At 45.8% G+C, this 19,706-nt stretch overlaps 1 protein-coding gene across 5 annotated transcripts in view; it reads left to right on the top strand.

Annotated features, from left to right (window-relative positions):
* Nucleotides 1-19,706, top strand: part of NEK1 (NIMA related kinase 1) — an 800,483-nt gene that overhangs the window by 100,893 nt on the left and 679,884 nt on the right. For all 5 annotated transcript variants that reach the window (XM_069244156.1, XM_069244192.1, XM_069244183.1 and 2 more), the window contains exons 5-6: nt 7,544-7,611; nt 7,754-7,840. In XM_069244156.1, the coding sequence (XP_069100257.1) occupies nt 7,544-7,611; nt 7,754-7,840 (155 nt within the window). The remainder of the gene's footprint in view (nt 1-7,543; nt 7,612-7,753; nt 7,841-19,706) is intronic.

Below are 19,706 nucleotides of genomic sequence, written 5' to 3'. Positions count from 1 at the left end.
ATTGTCCAAAGGGGCATAGGAAGTGGAGCTGGGGCAGTTTAAGTATGGACAGGGTGACAAAGTGGGACAGAAGGATGACAATCTGGGTGGTCTCATTTCTTGGCGGGGGTCTTGACATTGTTCTCTGTCTTTGTCCTGGATCTCAGTGACCGCTTGCGGGGTGGTTCTCCATCTGCAGGGGGTGGGGTGCTGGTGTGGTGGTCCTGTGGCGGTGCCTCCTGTCCACTAGCGCCGGCGGAGGTGGTGGGCAGTTCATCGTCCAGGCTAGTGTCAGGGGCCCCTTGTTGTGCCACAGTGTCCCTCCTGGTGTTCACGAGTTCTTTCAGCACCCCTACAATGTGTCCAGGGTGGAATTGATGGATTTGAGTCCCTCCCTGAAGCCCAAATACTGTTCCTCCTGCAGCCGGTAGGTCTCCTGAAACTTGGCCAGTACCGTTGCCATTGTCTCCTGGGAATGGTGGTAGGCTCCCATGATGTTGGAGAGGGCCTCATGGAGAGTGGGTTCCCTGGGCCTGTCCTCCCCCTGTCACACAGCAGCCCTCCCAGTTCCCCTGTGTTCCTGTGCCTCTGTCCCCTGAACCGTGTGCCCACTACCACTGCCCTCAGGTCCCTGGTGTTGTTGGGGTGGTGGGTTAGCCTGGGTTCCTTGTAGTGGTGGACACACTGCTGCTTGACGTGTCCTGGGGACAGAGGTATGGGCCCGCTGGGTGGGTGCTGTGCTGGTGTTTCCAGAGGGGCGAAGCTCCGTAGTGGCCTGTGCCAGTGTTAGGGGAACTGACTGTCCCGAGGTCCCAGATGGGCCGGGCTGGTCATCTTGATCCAGTTGGACAGAGCTGCTATCATCACTGTGGGCCTCTTCTGTGGGTGGAGTGGACATATCTGGCCCCTCCTGTCCGGTGACGTTGGGTAGGGGTCCTGTAGGGGTGTAACGGCATGATTATTGCATCTGTGTGTGCCATGGGGTGCAATGGGTGGGTGACCGTGTACCCCAGTGCTTGCATTCCTGTGTAGGACCTTGTGTGATAATGGTTTAGTGGGGTATAGCAGTGGCCATGCTTTGGTGATGGGTGTCCATGCTTTGGTGTTACATGCAGGGCTTGGGTTTGGGATGTGTGGTTTGTGATATTTGGACATACGTGAGGAGTTGGAGTGATGGGGGTGAGGGTGAGGGTGGGGGTATGTGATAGCATGCAGGTGGGTGGGGGATGAAGTAGTTAAAGGTTTGACTTACCAGAGTCCATTCCTCCTGCTACTCCTGCGAGGCCCTCAGGATGCAGTATAGCCAAGACCTGCTCCTCCCATGTTGTTAGTTGTGGGGGAGGAGGTGGGGACCCGCTGCCAGTCCTCTGAACCGCGATGTGGTGTCTTGAGACCACAGAACGCACCTTTCTCCGTAGGTCGTTCCACCTCTTCCTGATGTCATCCCTAGTTCTTGGGTGCTGTCCCACTGCGTTGACCCTGTCCACGATTCTTCGCCATAGCTCCATCTTCCTAGCTATGGTGGTGTGCTGCACCTGTGGTTCGAATAGCTGTGGTTCTACCCGGATGATTTCCTCCACCATGACCCTGAGCTCCTCCTCAGAGAACCTGGGGTGTCTTCACGGTGCCATGGGGCGGTGTGGGTGATGTGTGGGTTGGTGTGTGTTGTGATGTGTGGGGTGATTTTTAGAGGTGTGTTGTGTGAGGTTCTTGTATGGTGTGTGAGTGATGGTGTTGAGTGCCTGTGGATGCTAGTTTGTAGATGGTGGTGTCTCTCTCTGGCCTTCAGTCACAATTGTTGACGCAAGGGTTTGTGGGTGATGTGGGTGTGTGTTTTATATTGTATTGGATGTGTGGGAGTGGTGTGTGTATGTGTATCAGGTGTGTGTATTTCGATTTGTCCAATGTGGATGTGTTTTGTAAATGTGTGTGTATTTTGAGCGCGGCGGTGTGTACCGCCAATGGAATACCGCGGTTGAAAGACCGCCGCGTGGATTCGTGGGTCGTGATAGTGTGGGCGTATTCCCGTTGGCGTGACGGTGGAGGTTTTGTTTTTGCCAGTTTATCACTGACCTTTGGTGTGGCGGACTTGTGTGGGTGTCTGGATTTTGGCGGATTCCGAGCTGTGGGTCATAATGACTGTGGCGGAATTCCGCAGCCACGGCGGTGTGTTGGCGGTCTTCTGCACGGCAGTAAGCGGATTTTACCGCCAATGTTGTAATGACCCCCAATATATTGTAAATGCTATATATTTTTTTTTTAACTTAACTCACAAATAAAATATAAAATACATAACTTGCATACAAGTTGGTGACACATTTACCACAAATGGTACTGCAGGGTGTGAGAAATAGTAAATAAACATTTTAATTAATTTTGTTTGATTTAAAACTATTCATTAAAAAAATAAAAATTATATAATGTAAAATATATTAATATATTGAGTTTTAGTAAAGGTGTATTATTGCTTGGTAACGTGGTAGTCCTAGGTGTGTAGGAGTTAGAGAAATGTTTTTTCCCTATTTTTAATATATACATTTTTGTATTAGTGTTTTTTTAACATATTCCCTAATAATGTCTTTAGAGAGATTGCTAACTGGGAGGCATAGAGCTACACAAACAAGCGGGAAATTACTAATAGTAAATGTACATTTCTAAATTCAAATGTAGGGGGTTCCACCTCATTTGAGGGGGTAGAGACCGATAAGTCTACATCTATGTGTAAATATACACAGTGAAATCGTACATAAAAAGACCTATGCATGCAAACTTACCTTTATGATGGGTTCCTTTGTGTTTTTAGCAGACCCACTTTTCAAACACATTAGTTGCCTGTGTATCTGGCCTTTCATAATTGTGCAGTAGACAGTATTAGAGGCTGTCAAAAGCATCCAAAACAAGTACTGTCAAGTGACCTTGACATTGGGCCCAGGTTAGCGGCCAGAAAAGCTGACTTAGGCCTTCAGCCTGAGTGAGGGAAAGAAAGGCCTTATTCTTCTGTTCCTCCTGAACTGTCCGCTGCTTTCTTCTCCTCCTGTGTGAGATTTATTCTTCAACAAAAGATTTAAGGGCTCTCCGACACTCTCCACGCTCCTTCAAGCCTCTTTATTTCTGTTTTTCCAACAGTACTAGCTAATTACAGTGTATGGATTTCATTCTCCTTTATAATTTCACCTCAGTTTAACATTACAGAAACTTGCAACCTTTAACTTTCTGCAAAGCTAAACACCTTTTTCTCTTTATGGGCTGCAAGATTGATCTTCAGTAAAACCTTGTATTACTCACAATTTTGACTCTCATACACCACTTTTCTATGACCTCTGAGCCAAGGATTCAGTCATGTCTGCTGCCCTTCATGTAGATAAATCTTCTCTTTCCTTGCCAAACTCATCACTTAAGAAGGCGATGAAGCCTTCATGTTGAATAACACACCAACTGCAATCCACATTATCTATTAAAAGGTTGCAGTGCATATCCAGTTTGAGAAAACCAAAGCAGAGAAATTATTTGCATTGTACGTCGAGAGTTCAGTTCTGTAAACACATCTTGCAACCAAAGTGGCTAGTGCTCTGGGTGGGATGGGCACGGTACAAAAAAGTATAACTGCAACACTAGAAATACCTGTCAGGTTGCACACTGACAATACAATTGAATAGAAACGCAATCTATTGCGAGTCTATAAAAAATGTATGCTCCAAGAGTTCTTGCTGTTTAGCCCTGATCTTATTTTATCTGTTATTTAGCGCCAAATGCATTTAATGCAGTAACCTAAAAACTGTGTATGTCACAATAGTTCCTAGAGCATGTGTATCAGTTTATTATTTAGGGAAAAGTGAACAGATGACAATTCCTTACTTATAATGAGAATTTCTCAATGCTCTCATCATGTAGAATGTCTTTAAATGTTTGGTGTATCTTTATTCGTTGTTTTGGTAACCAGAATTGTGTGCAGTCTCAATATGAAGTTAGAGAGGAGTGAATATTAATCCAAGGTATGTAAGTAATGGCAAGACAGTCTTCAGTTGGTCATCTTCCTTCTCTTGAAGTATCCATTGGTAGTCTCCAATATTGATCTCAAATGACATACAGCTAGATCTACATGTATATGAAACACCAACCTTCACCTGCTCATGGTACACAAAGCCCTCGGTTTTCTGATTTCTCCACTGGAACAGCAACTTCATAGCTTACCTGCCTTCAAGAACACCTTAAGAACAACTATATTAATTAGAAATCGCACCATTATGGCCTAATGTCCATGTTTTCTGACCAATATGGCCAGTCTAAGTGTATGGTAATTGAAGTGTTTATATATATATATATATATATATATATATATGTATAAATACTTACTTATCTTTGTCGTTCATCCTCCCATACAACGACTTCCATGGACACACACCAGTCTCACAGCTTTTGGTCCGTGTTATCGACCATTACAGATGTTTTTTCTCTATACATATTTCCCTGAGTCTCAACACATGCATGGCAGGCTGAGGGAGATTCACTAGGGTGGGCTCTATGAGACCCAGAATAGTGTTATTGCTCTTGTGACACATGCATTATGTGATAGCACAGTAATCCTAAGAATACCATGTCTTGGGATGTGCATAAAAGACCAGTCAAAGGGGTACTGTGGTACTCTTTACTCTTAGAGGGTACCCGGGCATCCCCTATTCTCCAGGGTGCTATGCTGCGAAGGGTCAACAAAGAGGTATTTCAGCTCTGCTGGAATGACAGGGGCATCATCTTAGCAGTGCTTGCATTCTTGTAATGATGTCATCTACCGTTGTTCTGCTGAAACCGAACTACCTTTGAAATGGTACCCCCGACAGCTGTGGTGGGAGTATGGTGGGCCATGGGTGGGATTAGGCCTGTGTGTAGTTGGCTGCTGCCCCAGTCTAAAAAGGTAAAATATAACAAAGTGATGAAATATTTGAATTATTCTTCACCACTGGTAGCTACTGGGAGCTGCATTCCAGTTCATGTTTTTTTGCTGACCATATTGCCTCAGATTAGACCCAACCATATACAAATTAACCGTGGGCCTGCTCTATTGGAAACAGCCCAGGCTGTAGTGACGAACTAACTAAAACACACAACTTGCACAACATACACACCACACACTACCCAGCGGTGGTGGCCACTGGGTAATTCTAGTTAGGCCAGGGTTATTATATCATATGCATTTTTTGTGATGCTAATAACTTTGACACCATTTGATAAATCACCACTAAACTTTACAAAAAGGTGCTACTATTTGACTGGTTTGTGCATGGAAAGTTTTGGGTGAGCTGATAATCCACAAACTCCCATGCATTTTCCCTGGACTTCTTTAGATAAGGCTACAGTAAAAGCTACTGAACTGAATTGCACCAAATTTGGCAGGAAGCTAGATCTTGGTGTGCTTTTGTGCTTTCTGTGATTTGGTGCAAATCTGCTAAGAAGTTTTTGCGATGCTAAGGTTGAAAAAATATACAGTAGATATCTGGATGGTTGGGTTTGAGGGACCCTTGCAGGAGTACCTCGAACCCAATTTTTTGAAAATAGAACTTTCTGATTGGGTCATGGAGCTTTTTTCCCCTTGGGCTAATTCGCTCTCACGGGAGTGAGAGCTATGATTGGCTGCTAGCAACATGAGAAAAATATTGTTGGCAGCCGTTACAGAATTCTAGGACATAGTCACCTGTAATGAACATATTTTAAAATATAAGGGGGCAGGGTAGGGATACCAGAGGGAGGGGGAACCAGAGGGACCACCCTTGAGGCCTAAATAATACAAAGAAAATTGGAAAAGATTCACGTGATCCCTCAGGACTCCCCTGAAATCGTAAAAAACAGGTAAAAAATGCAACAAAGGAGCATTTTTGAAAATGGGTAGGAGGATGCTTATTTTTTTTCTTCTGAGTGCCACACTCTCTCTGTAAGACCCCTCCTCCACTGCACCAAACCTGGGGGGGGTGTATATGTGGGGTCGGCGGGTAATCCCTACCCTGCCTTCCGAGTCCTCAATGGCTGCCATCTATGTTTTGTGTGTACTTTTCCTGTGGAAAATTGCTTTAGGAAAATGTGTTTTAGCCTCCCTCCTTTTTCTAGGCTCGCTTGACTGATCACTTTAGTTTTCCACAGATCATATCCTTTAGAAGACTGACAGTAATATTTTTACTGTTATTAGATTGGAAAAAACTCAAAAATGGGCAGTGAGCAATCCTGCTCGGTGCACCCATAAATATTACCCTTTATCTGCCAGGGAAATAGTTTCTCTAAAATGTAAGAAAATAGTAGGGATGGAAAAGGACATTCTGGTTGTTTCTGAGTTCTTTTATAGACCTCCCCCCCAAAAAAAACTGACCTTTGTTTTAGTTGAGTGTATCTGCAGCTAGTTTGCTGTACAACACTTTTCTTCCTAGAATAGACATTCCGTCAGGGTATTATGTTAAACTTTACATCCACTTATACTAAAAAAAAAAAAATACACTTGTAGTGATAAGCTATATTAGTATAAATAAGATGGACAGCAAGAGAGAGTATTATCAAACTCTGTTTGAGATGTTGGTGGCAATGGTGGAGGGCTGAAAGTTCCCATTCTCTACAGAACCGGTCAAAGAATGCATGAGAGACTCTGACCGCTTCCCAAAACCACTGTATCTACGGTTGTGTAGACATTCGGTAGCACTAGGATAACGAATTCAGGATGTCTCAATGGTATAATTCATTACCTTTCTAAAAGATGCCCAGCCGCTGGTGAAATTTTTGTTTTGCATTATTCTTATTGGATATGTTTTTCAACGCACTACGCGGATACTAGCACAGCAATGCCCCCATATTACATGTTTATCATTAATAGACAAAAGCTTTTATAGCGAATAAAGTACGTGCGTAATAATTGCAGATATGCCCCTTCACTCAGTAATTTTGGGTTAATGGCATAGCTTACATAGAATGGCTAAAAGTGCATGCACCATTGTTTGATATTCTGTTGTGCACAGGTAAGGAAATCTAGACGACCTGTTAAACATTTTGCAGGATTTACAAATACAAAACTAACTGGAAATGCTGGCATGTTCTTGTAAGATAGAGTTCTACTGCTCTGGAAAAGCTGCACCACTTCTTAGCTACACTGTTTCATCATGCTATTTGTTTGTAGGAATAGGGCGTATTGCATGGATCGTAGCTCATTATATTTGTCATCTATTTTTTCAGTATAGATCACATAGAAACATATCTTGTTTCCTCTGTTAACTTAATCATTCCCAACTTAAAGCCCCTTCATGCACAACCCTCCGCATGCCGCTCTTTTCTTAAAATCCATAGTCCTATGAACATATCTACTCCACCTCCCCCATATCTTGTTCAGGTTCCTAAAATTTGCTCTTAAATAAACTAGTAAATGTGGTATTTTTTTGATTAATATAGAAGGCCTCCTAGCTTTTTGCTTCATTTAGTGCTGGCTATCATCCAACCATATTAAATACTAAACTTCTGCAATGAAATTAGCTCTGCTAGGGGCCAGGTTTCAAAGATGAAATTGAATTTTAATATTTGCTTGTTTGTTTACATTTAGAACATATTTTTAACCAAAGATGGAACAGTTCAGTTGGGAGACTTTGGAATTGCTAGAGTTCTTAACAGGTAACTCAGTACCAACTCTACTCAATATTTGGCATGTTGTAAACCCTTCATTCTGAATCTATACACCCTCATATTATATAGTGTTTCTGATCAGGGTGCATAATATTTGTTGTTTTTTCTCTTTCATTCCCTTTTCTTCTAGTACTATTGAATTGGCCCGCACTTGCATAGGCACACCGTACTATTTGTCACCTGAAATCTGTGAAAACAGACCATATAATAATAAGAGGTATGTTTCAAAGAAAAGGCTATATAAGTTATTTCATAAGGGTTGTGTGATCTATATTCTATATCCTTATGTGTGATCATGTTTCTATTGCATCATGGTGTATGAGCTTGTTTGTGTATACTTATATCTGAATAATGGTGCTGTGGAAATACTGTACAAATCATAGTTCACTTTTAGTAAAGCATTCCGTGTGGCATATTTCCAGAGGAATGAAGACTCAAAGTGGTTTTAAGAGTTCACTGTCTTTTTTTCTGTGTACCTCCTTAAAAAGGCAAGGACTGACAAGAGAGTATGCCTTGACAGCAAGCTCCCTGAACTTGAAAAGGATTGCAAACTTAAAATAATAAAGAAAGCATGATAATAAATAGTATCATTCAGGACTCAAGTGCTAGCTCTCGATCTACACAAGGTAGAATATGCCCTCATCGGAATGAGGCAGAAATATATCTGATTGGGCAACCAGGTTGCTTACTTGAAACTCAGCTGAGGGGATGAATTAACAAAACAGTTTAGGAGATACATGATGAAAGAGACAGGATAGGGATGACAGATAGAGATATATTAGAAGCCTTTTGATGATTTATGATGAAGACCCTGTAAGTGATAATGCCCAGTCATTCATGCATCAAGGAAAACAACAAAAATGAAAGATTGATTTATTGGAGGATCTCATGCTTGGTGTAGGAAAGTGCCCATTTTGGGATGGTTACACCTCCCCCCCCACAAATATTGGCTGATATCTAATGCTAACTTGACTGAGTTTGTGCTGGAATCCTGCTTACCAGGCCCAGCACCTGTGTTCTTTCCCTAAACTGTACCATTGCTTTCATAATTGGCACACCCTTGGCACACAGCTAGGTCCCTTGTAAAAGGTTCCAGTGGTCCCAAGGGCCCAGTGGCCAGGGAGGGTCCCTAAGGGCTGCAGAATGTATTATGCCACACTAAGGGATCCATCACCAAACACATGCACACTGCCATTGCAGCTTGTGTGGGCTGGTGGGGAGAAAAAGGCAAAGCTGACATGGCATCCCTCTCTGGGTGCCATGACCACAAACCATTGCCTTTGGCACAGGTAAGTCACCCTTCTAGCAGGCCTTATAGCCCTAACACACGGTTAGGGCAGTGTGGTCTAGCAGTTAGGCTTATCAGAGGGTAGTGCTAAGCATTTGTTGTACACACACAGGCAAGATATAAGGCACACACTCAATGACTAACTCCAGGTTAATGTTTTTATGTATCAAAAATATACTTTGTTACTGTATTTCTAGAATCAAAAGGAACTTTGTTGTTGGTAAGTACATTTTCAAGACTATCACTTTCAAGTATCAAATACACTTTGTTTAGGATTCACAGATAAAAGTTTCAGAAGTGGACACAGTGCAATTTCTTATAGAAAGCAATGCAATCCTAGAGGAGGAAAAGTGACAACACAATTTGCAGGTAAGTACTCTTCTTACGATCCCAGTCTTCGGGGGTAAAGCTGTCCACAGCGCAAAGTTTAGGTAGACACCAACAGTGCACAACCAGCAACAGGTGACCAGCCGGGTGCAGAGGTCAAAGTTGGTGTTAGGTGCCCAAAGGAATTCTACAAAGACAGGGGGCGCTCAGAAAAACTGCTTGCAGTTAGTACCTGTGACTTCAGGGAAAAGACCTGGGGGTTTAGATCAGCACCGCAGGGCCACGGGTCAGCACCAACCACACACCCTCAGAGGCACAGGGGAGGCAGAGTGCAAACACAGCGCCGGGAGCCCAATCAGGCATCTTCCATTAGCTGGAGTGCCCTGGGGCAGTGCAACATGAGGAAGGAGCCTTTGAGGCTCACCGCCAAGTGTTGCAGTTCCTGCAGGGGGGAGGTTTGAAGCACCCCCACCCAGAGCAAGCTTTATTCCTGACACACCGGTCAGCCTTACACTAAAGGGTGGGGTGAAATACAGGGGGCATCTCTAAGATGCCCTCTGTGTGCATTTTTCAATAAATACAACACTGGCATCAGTGTGGGTTTACTGAGCTGAGACGTTTGATACCAAACATCCCAGTCTTCAGTGAAGCCATCATGGAGCTGTGGAGTTCGTTATGACAAACTCCTGAGCCCATGTACTTACAATGGCCACACTGCACTTACAATGTCTAAGAATGGACTTAGACACTGTAGGGGCATATTGGTCATGCAGCCATGCCCTCACCTGTGGTGTAGTGCACCCTGTTAGGTCTGTAAGGCCTGTAAGTGCCAGAGGCAGTGGTTACTGGGCATGGTGTCCTGAGAGGGGTGCCATGTCGACTTTCTTTTTCTCCACACCAGCACACACAAGCTGCAAGGGCAGTGTGCATGTGCTTGGTGTGGGGTCCCCCCAGGATGGCATAATACATGGTGCAGCTCTCGGGGACCTTCCCTGGCTACAGGGCCCTTGGTACCATGGGTCTTAACTGAGTGCCCAGGGTGTGCCAATTGTGGAAACAATGGTACAGTTTTGGGAAAGAACACTGGTGCTGGGGCCTGGGTAGCAGGATCCCAGCACACTCTCAGTCAAGTTAGCATCAATATCAGGCAACAAGTGTGGGGGGGGGGCAACCATGCCAACAAGAGCACTTTCCTAGACCCTGTGAATGGGCAACTTATGATGTGACCTATTGGTACACTTGCTATATTGAAAATGAAACCCCCGTTTGGAAATCAGTTGTGCAATTTGTCTATCCCTGCCTTGCAAATGAAGTTAGTAGATCAGGCCCTAACTTTCCATTACATGTGCCTTTGAGGAGCCCCATATTTGAGCACTGTTACTAAGTGATGTTACAAAACTTGCATCAAATAATGATTTATGATATTTTAGTATGTCCATTTGTCCCAGACATTGTTGTTACATAAAGGTCCACCAGTAGCCAGCCATCCAGCCTTACAATTTCAGACGTTGTCAGCATGTGTCCTGCTAATCTGTTGGATAGTCTTTTAAATACATCTGCATGACAGACTGTTAAGGCTGTGGATATTTCATTACAAATCAAATACACCTCTAGCTTTACCCAGTCATTAAGGTCCAAAATGGGGAAGAGCTTTTAGTATTAAAGAAAAAAAAAAGTCCCAGGCCATGGCAAAAGGTTTGCTCTAACTGCATCACATGTGATAGGTGATCCTAAGGGGACAAGCTATGTCCAGAGTCTTGGGTGAGAAAAAGGCCTCACATAAAGGCGAGGGTCGAGTATTGATTCCTGATCAATGGCAAATCTAATGCACAATACTATAGAAATCAACAAAGACTGTATGCCTGGCTTAATAGATGTGATAACAAAAAGTTTCAAGAGGTTCTAGAAGTTCCCCTTGCTAAGTATGCCATGTTTTTAAATTTAGCCAAGGAGTGCAAGAAGTAATTTATTCTTGAAAATGAGTTGTGCTTATTCAAATTGAAAAAGTACTATTTCACTTCTTACACTATCACCATGCATCTTCCATATTCATAGAAGGAGCAAAACTTCCTGGCATTGAAAGGATGGTAACAGCTGGTGCAGAAGTTGTTCCTCAATACTTCAACTTGTCCATGGTCAAATTAAAGCCCCCTCCCACTTAAAGCAAGATGCCGCCTACCCTCTCAATGACAATTACTGGTATCCTTGTGGACAAATACCCAAATTCTCACTAATTTTCACTATCCTAACTGCCCAAGAGATTTCATTAAAACTCTCAGTATGCACTGGTTGTGTTGTGTTGTCTACTTGAAAGTGAGATTAATTTATCAGAATCCCCCACTTGAGAACCAGTAGTTTAAACAGCTTGTGCTAACTGCATGCTAACAAAACAGCATTTAACACCAGCCTGGTTTGTGGTATTCATATTCATATTTCAGATGAGAAATCCTTTTATAGGTTGTTGCAATGCCATCTACATGTAAATTTGAATGTCAGTAAGCAATACAAAGCTGTAGTCTACGGCAGGTTAATATGACCACTTTGTGCAGAATTACAACTGTTAACCCAGACAAAAATCCTCCCAAACCACTCGCACTCTGTTTTTTTCTTGGCTGACCTAAAACTGCCCATCTCTACTATGCACAAAATGTTAATTGCCCTTCACGTTCCTCAAAATAACTTATGTCAATGCATCATATAACCAGTATCAGTGTAACCGGTGGAGGAAAAGAGAGTCCACATTGATACCCACTGCCTCATCTCTGTCTTGCTCTATATCATTTGAACGGGCATACAACTGAGGATCATTCCAGAGCCGCACACAAGACTACATAAAAATAGATTGAATACCATTATTGACTTGTGAATACAAACATGTCATACCAGGGAGGTCTCCCACACCATAGCTATTGTCCCAGAATATGAGCACCTGTACCTGGAGTAGCTCTTCTTTCCTTATTGAGTGGTAATCTGTATTGTCTACCTCTTACTCAGGCCATTGTGGTCAGAGTCAATGGGTTGTGAGGGCCTCCAGTTGGCATACTCAGCAGGTTACAGACTAAATTAGGTTTCAGTCACCGCACCTGTTGCCCTTCCTTTAGAGCCTGGGGGACCTTAGAAATTTCAGAGACACTGCATCCCTTCTTAGCTGTTAGCATTTGCTCCTCTCATAAGCTTGTCTGCCTCTAGTGAGTCCCATTCCTTTTGAGGTACAAGAATGTGCAACTTTGTTCCAGTAAGTGTAATCCACAGGCTATGAGGGGCATTTTCTTTCTCTTCATTCTTTAAAAACATCGAGCTTCCTCCTTTGATACTGTGCCGCCTGCCTAAAGTTGGAAAATGGAAATGTCCATGCGTTTTCCTAAAGAATCAGGCTTTGCACTCTTGCAGCCAACATGATGGTTTCTCTGTCCCTGATGTTAAGTAGATGTGCGATGACAAGCCCACATATTTGGGGGTGGTATTGAGCCTGGTGAATTCTTTCAACTGAATAGAAAACAGAGATCCTTTAGTTTGAGAGTCTTGGTGATCAGGTTTTATAGAAAGGGTTCCACACATTGATCCTGAGCCCATTCCCACCTGTCCCACCAACCAAGTATTTTAACACCTAAAGTTAGATGTTGTGGGTTCTACTGTAAACTGTATCCTTGAGGGCTTTGATGTCATCTGAGAATGTATGACTCCCATTTATGTATTTCTAACCCTTTTAGAAATCTTTTGAAAGTTTGCTTAGCAAAATGTGACATTATTTAGTACTCTCACAGTCTACTGTTAAAGCACTAACTTAGAAACTTGATAAAATCTTTGCACAGCAATGGTTCCTGGTCCTCGCTTTGCAGTGTAGGTATTGTGCCCAGTGCGGAACGTCCTGGCACCAAGATGCTGAAGCTCCTTAAAAGGCATATTTATCCAGTCTGTATTGTTGCTAAGAACAGGCTTTCCTCTCGCGTCCCTCAGTAGCCCAATTCTCAAATACTGGAAACACCTCAGAGAAATGTACAAGAATATGGGTTTCCGATCCTAAATAGTAGAACAGAGAGGAGCAGTCAAAAATGGTAATCCTTTGGAGAACAACACGCAGTTGAGGGTGTTCTTTTCTTGTAAAGAAAACAACCTTGATTAAGAGATTAAGTGAGCCCACTTTAAGTAAACAGGGGAGGGAGGCCTGAAGAGGCCAGTAACATAACTCTGCAAGTTCCAGAAGAGGTCACAGTGCAACATTCAATTGTCCTGTTCTGATGGATACAACTACCTGTGGATTCCTCACCTAATGAATACTCCCATGGCGCCAGCATTCGACGGAAATCTTCTTACTAGTCTCTGCACGTCGACGAGGACGTCACTCTAGCCCACGCGACGCCGTCTGACGTCATACAGGCAATAAGAGGTCCTCGACGACGTGCGGACGTCAGTTCCCTTTTTTCCGTGCATTCAAAACGGTTATCTTCGAGGGAGCAACTGTTACTTTTGTGGTTACAGTGTATTTTTGCTGCGTAGTCTTTCGCTGTGGTAATAATGTCGCAGAGAAAGTCTGGATTCAAGCCTTGTCATGAGTGTGGAGGCAAGATGTCGGTGACGGATCCTCATTCCGATTGCCTTTGGTGTTTGAGCTCCGACCACGACGTCTCAACTTGTGATTCATGCCAGCACATGAATCCAAAGGCCCTCAAGGAACGTGAGGCGAAGCTGTTTATGGCGAAATCGAAGGAGAAGCATCACAAGAAGTCTTCTTCTCCAAGACATCGGCGTCATCGAGACTCCCGGCGCCGTAGAGAATCTCGGCGTCATTCGAAGGAGACTCGTTCCAGGTCTTCGGATCAGCGCCGAAGGACATGGGAGATCAGTCCCACGGTTACGCCGCATCCTTCGACGCCATTGCCCTCTCTGGCGTCTCCAACTTCACCTGGACAGGCGTCGGTGATTGAGGTATTGGAGCCTCAGGTGTTTTCTCCGGCGTTGCAGACGTCGAGGCCGGCGTCGGGGTCGCCTCCGAGACAGGCACCCCAGTATCCGGCTTTTCCCACCCCTGGAGCCGATAGTTCCGCATTCTTGAATGTGATGTATGCCATCTTCCAACAGATGGCTCCAGGGGGTGCTCCGGCTGGGCCTTTGGCCTTTTCATTGGGTGATCCTGCGCCTCTTCGGCCGGCACCCTTTATGCCCTCTCTCCCTTTTGGGAACGTGGGCTCGGCGCCAGTGTCGGCGCCGGTGGCCGCTCCGGTGGCTTCAGAAGGATTGGCCCCGGGGATTTCCATCCCGTCGACGTCGGGATTTCGGCCTGTGACTCCGGTGGGTCCATCTGCTTCAACTGCTCTTTCGTCGGGCCGAAGTTACCTGTGGCGCCGGACGCGGCATCGGTGGCTTCTGAAGATCGGCGCCGATCTTCGACTTCGGCGGAGGCATTGTCGACTCCGCGTATTGAACAACGGCTTCATTCGAGGAGACGTGCTCTCCGTGTATTAGAGGAGCAGGAGTACCAACGAGCCCTGGAGGAAGGAGAGCTAGAGGACTCGGGTGATGGGCTGCGTGGTCTGGAGTCGGCCAGTGGGCTGGACACTTCCCCTGAGTGGGATCTTTCGTCCCCGGGAGAATACACTGAGGAGGCTGCTTCCTTTCATGCAGTGGTACGGAAGGCAGCTAGTTTTTTGGACCTGCCTTTGCCGGTGGTGGAGGCTAAACAAAACCTTCTAACAGAGGTGCTACATCCGGCCTCAGCTGCGGCGGAGCCTCTTTTGCCATTTAATGACGCTCTGCTGGATCCGATGTTAGAGGTGTGGAAGAGGCCGGCATCTTCCCCAGCAGTTCACAGAGCCGTGGCCAGGAGGTATCGGGCGGCTCCGACTGACCCTGGTTTTCTGTCTAGGCACCCTACGCCGGAGAGCTTGGTGGTGCAGGCCTCCTGTTCATCCAAGTCAGCGCCTGGTTCTTTCCCGACGGTGCCTGGGGACAGAGATTCAAAGAAACTAGAGGCGCAGTCCAAGAAGATTTTTTCGTCCTGCAGTCTGGCGTTGAAGGCCACCAACGCAACCTGTATCCTGGGGAGGTATATTCATGCTCTGCTGGATGACATTTCCTCATCATTTACAGAGCTTCCTCAGGGTCTTTTGGATCTTGTTTCAAATGCCCAGGCTGCTGCGACCCAGATTATCCAGACGGGACTGGATACCACCGACTCGGTAGCCAGAGCAATGGGCACAACTGTGGTGGCAAGGAGACAGGCCTGGCTCCGTAACTCGGGCTTTTCTGCGGATGTACAGTCCACATTGTTGGATCTCCCGTTTGATGGGGACAAACTGTTTGGAGCCAAGGCTGATTCGGCCTTGAAACGTTTTAAGGAGAGCAGGGCCACGGCTAAGTCGTTAGGGCTCCAAGCTCCTTCTTCCACGGCCTCTTCCAGATTTTTCAGGAGGTTTCGTGGATTTGGGCGTGGCTCTTCCTCCTCTTCCTTTCGGGGAAGATATCAGCAACCTGCCTCTTCCCATCCCTATAGATCTTTTAGGGGGAGAGGTAGGGTCCGCACCAGAGGAGCCTCTCAGCAGCACTCTGCCTCTTCCTCATCCTCTGGCGGGGTGCAGCAGGGGAAGCAGCCTTAGGCTTCCACCATTTCCCACTCACTCCTCTCCTGTAGGGGGAAGATTACAGCATTTTCTCACCAAGTGGAAGACTGTTACAACGGACACTTGGGTTCTCAGTATTGTGGGAAAAGGCTACACCCTTCCCTTTCGGGAGTTCCCGCCCCTCATCCCGCCCCGTCCTTCTTATTGTTCAGAAGAACACCTCCTGTTGCTAGAACAGGAGGTACAAGCCCTCCTTTCAAAGGGCGCGGTGGAGTTGGTCCCAGAGCAGGAAAGGGGTCGAGGATGTTACTCAAGGTATTTCCTGATTCCCAAGAAGGATGGTCGTTTGAGACCAATCCTGCACCTGAGGATCTTGAATTGGTTCCTCAAGCAGGAAAAGTTCAAGATGCTGACCCTAGCACAGGTGCTTTTGGCGTTGAACAAGGAAGACTGGATGGTGTCTGTCGACTTGCAGGATGCTTACTTTCATATCCCGATACTCAAGTCACACAGGAAGTATCTCCGGTTTGTGGTGGGATCGCAGCACTATCAGTTTGCGGTCCTTCCGTTTGGTCTTACTTCAGCACCTCGAGTCTTCACGAAGGTGATGTCGGTGGTTGCGGCAGAACTCAGAAGGAAGGGGATAGCAGTATTCCCTTACTTGGACGACTGGTTGATCAAAGCCAAGTCCCCGGAGCTTGTGTCGCATCATCTGCAGTCAACAACCCAGTTGTTGTTCGACCTGGGTTTTTCGGTGAACGAGCCCAAATCTCACCTAGAGCCCTCTCAGCGCCTCCTGTTCATAGGGGCAGTACTGGATACAACATTGGGTCGGGCCTTTCCTCCGCCTCAGCGGATTCAAGATATTCAGGATTTGGTTCCAATGTTTCGAAATGGAGCGGTAGTTCCAGTCCTCAAGGTCCTTCGTCTGCTCGGTCTGTTTGCCTCCTGCATTCTGTTGGTCACGCATGCTCGCTGGCACATGAGGGCTCTTCAGTGGTGCCTTCGAAGGCAGTGGTCTCAACACAAAGGGGATCTAGAGGGTACTGTCAAGATCTCCAGAGATGCTGCTGTGGATTTGAAGTGGTGGATTGCAAGCAACAATCTTTCACAAGGAAAGCCGTTCCAGCAGTCGCCACCAGCGGCCACAGTCATAACGGATGCTTCCACTCTAGGGTGGGGAGCTCATCTGGGGGATCTGGAGATCAAAGGTCTTTGGTCTCCAGAGGAACAGATGTTTCACATCAATCTGTTAGAGTTACGGGCTGTACGTCTGGCTCTCAAGGCCTTCCTCCCTTCCCTTCGTGGTCAGTCGGTACAGGTCCTAACGGACAATACTACCACGATGTGGTACATAAACAAGCAGGGAGGAGTGGGGTCGTACCTTCTCTGCAGAGAAGCTCTTCGACTATGGTCCTGGGCAAAGGACCATCAGATTTGCTTGATAGCAAACCATCTGGCCGGAGTCTTGAACGTGCGTGCGGACAGTCTCAGTCGCCAATTCTCGGCAGACCACGAGTGGCGTCTCCATCCAGATCAAGTCCGTTTAATCTTCCAGAGGTGGGGGTTTCCTCGGGTAGATCTGTTTGCCACTCGAGAGAACGCGCATTGTCCGTTATTCTGCAGCCTCCAGTATCCGATGCAGGGAGCGTTGGGGGACGCGTTTCAAATAACCTGGTGCGGCCAGTTGCTTTACGCGTTTCCTCCCATACCCTTGATTCCTCGAGTATTGAGGAAGATTCGCCAGGACCGGGCTCTAGTCATCCTAATAGCTCCGGATTGGCCAAGGAGGGTATGGTACTCCGACCTTCTCCAACTCTCAATGTGCCCTCCGCTCCGTCTCCCTTTCAGGGCAGACCTCCTCTCGCAGTCGCAGGGGCAGGTTCTACACCCCAACCTCCAGAGTCTGCACCTACATGCCTGGAGATTGAACGGGGCAACCTGAGTTCCTTCTCTTTCCCGCCTGAGGTAGTGGATGTTATATTAGCGGCCAGGCGACACTCCACTAAATCTATCTACGCTAATAGATGGTCTAAATTTGTTGCGTGGTGTGGAGAGAGGCAGATTGATCCTTTGCATGCTCATCTATCGGACGTTTTGTCTTTTGCTCTGTCTCTAGCGCAGAAAGGTTGTGCAGTGGCTACCATTAAGGGTTATTTATCGGCCTTGTCAGCCTTCATATGTCTTCCAGACCAACCATCTTTATTTAAATCCCCTATTGTTATCATATTCTTGAAAGGTCTTCTAAATAAATATCCTCCAAAGCCATTCGTTATGCCGCAATGGGATTTGTCCTTGGTCCTGACTTTCCTTATGGGGTCCCCTTTTGAACCTATGCATTCTTGCCCCTTAAGGTATTTGGTTTTAAAAACAGTCTTCCTGATAGCTATAACATCAGCAAGGAGAGTGAGTGAGTTGCAGGCCTTATCAGTAAAGCCCCCTTATACAACTTTTTATGGGGATAAGGTGGTGTTGAGGACCAAGGCTGCTTTCCTCCCGAAGGTTGTTTCACCCTTCCATTTGGCTCAGGCAATTACTTTGTCCACGTTCTATCCTCCGCCTCATCCTTCCAAAGAGGAAGAAAGACTGCACCGTCTGGACCCAAAGAGGGCGTTGAGCTTCTTTATTGATAGAACAAAGGATTTCAGGCTGGAGGATCAGCTGTTTATTGGATACGTGGGCAAGAGGAGAGGAAAGGCAGTCCACAAGAGAACACTATCCAGGTGGGTTGTTCTTTGCATTAAAATCTGTTACTCTTTGGCAAAGAAGGATCCTCCTGAGGGCATTAGAGCTCATTCCACCAGAGCTAAGTCGGCCACTTCGGCCTTGGCCAGAGGTGTTCCTGTGGTCGACATCTGCAAGGCCGCAACTTGGTCGTCCCTTCACACTTTTGCAAAACATTACTGTTTGGATTCTGAGGTTAGAAGGGACGGCCATTTTGCACGGTCAGTGCTGCAGGATTTCTTGGTTTGACCATTTAGGCACCCACCGCCGGGCGTGGTACTGCTTTGGGACTCTATTCATTAGGTGAGGAATCCACAGGTAGTTGTATCCATCAGAAGAACGAGTTACTTACCTTCGGTAACGACTTTTCTGGTGGATACATTAGCTACCTGTGGATTCCTCACGGTCCCACCCGCCTCCCCGTTGCCTTTCTGGTCTTACCAAGTAATCCTTGAGTACGCTCCTCTTGGTCTTTGAGGGTGCAATAGATGTTGTATATATTATATGTATATATGTATATATCTTTGTGTATTTACTTGATGTGTAGATATATATTTTAAAAAGAGAGAGTTATATATATATATATATATAAAAGATTTACAGTTATTCATGCAATGTTGTGTATTTTTACAATGTAATGGGATGTTGCCTTGCTCTTTCATTGCATTGCCTGGTTGTTCTCATGCACGTAAAAAATGATTGGTACTGACGTCCGCACGTCGTCGAGGACCTCTTATTGCCTGTATGACGTCAGACGGCGTCGCGTGGGCTAGAGTGACGTCCTCGTCGACGTGCAGAGACTAGTAAGAAGATTTCCGTCGAATGCTGGCGCCATGGGAGTATTCATTAGGTGAGGAATCCACAGGTAGCTAATGTATCCACCAGAAAAGTCGTTACCGAAGGTAAGTAACTCGTTCTTTTGCCCCACTCAGTGAACAGTCATATTATCTTACACCTACCTCAGACTCTTTTGCACCTATATTAGAGGCTTCCCAGGCTAAGAATATACACGTTGTCACTGCCGAGATAGTTATGCTAGGGCAAACCTAGCCACTATTTTCTATTGACATAAAATCAGACAATTAATCAGTTTATGGTAGGGAAATGATTTTAGATGGTAACCTAAACTCCACTACTGTTAATACCCATATAGATATGGGCAACTTCTTCCATGATCTTGACCTAAC

The sequence above is a fragment of the Pleurodeles waltl genome, chromosome 1_2, assembly GCF_031143425.1.
Source record: "Pleurodeles waltl isolate 20211129_DDA chromosome 1_2, aPleWal1.hap1.20221129, whole genome shotgun sequence".
Lineage (NCBI taxonomy): Eukaryota > Metazoa > Chordata > Amphibia > Caudata > Salamandridae > Pleurodeles > Pleurodeles waltl.
Note: the sequence above shows the minus strand (reverse complement) of the source record. Positions and strands in the feature narration are given on the sequence as shown.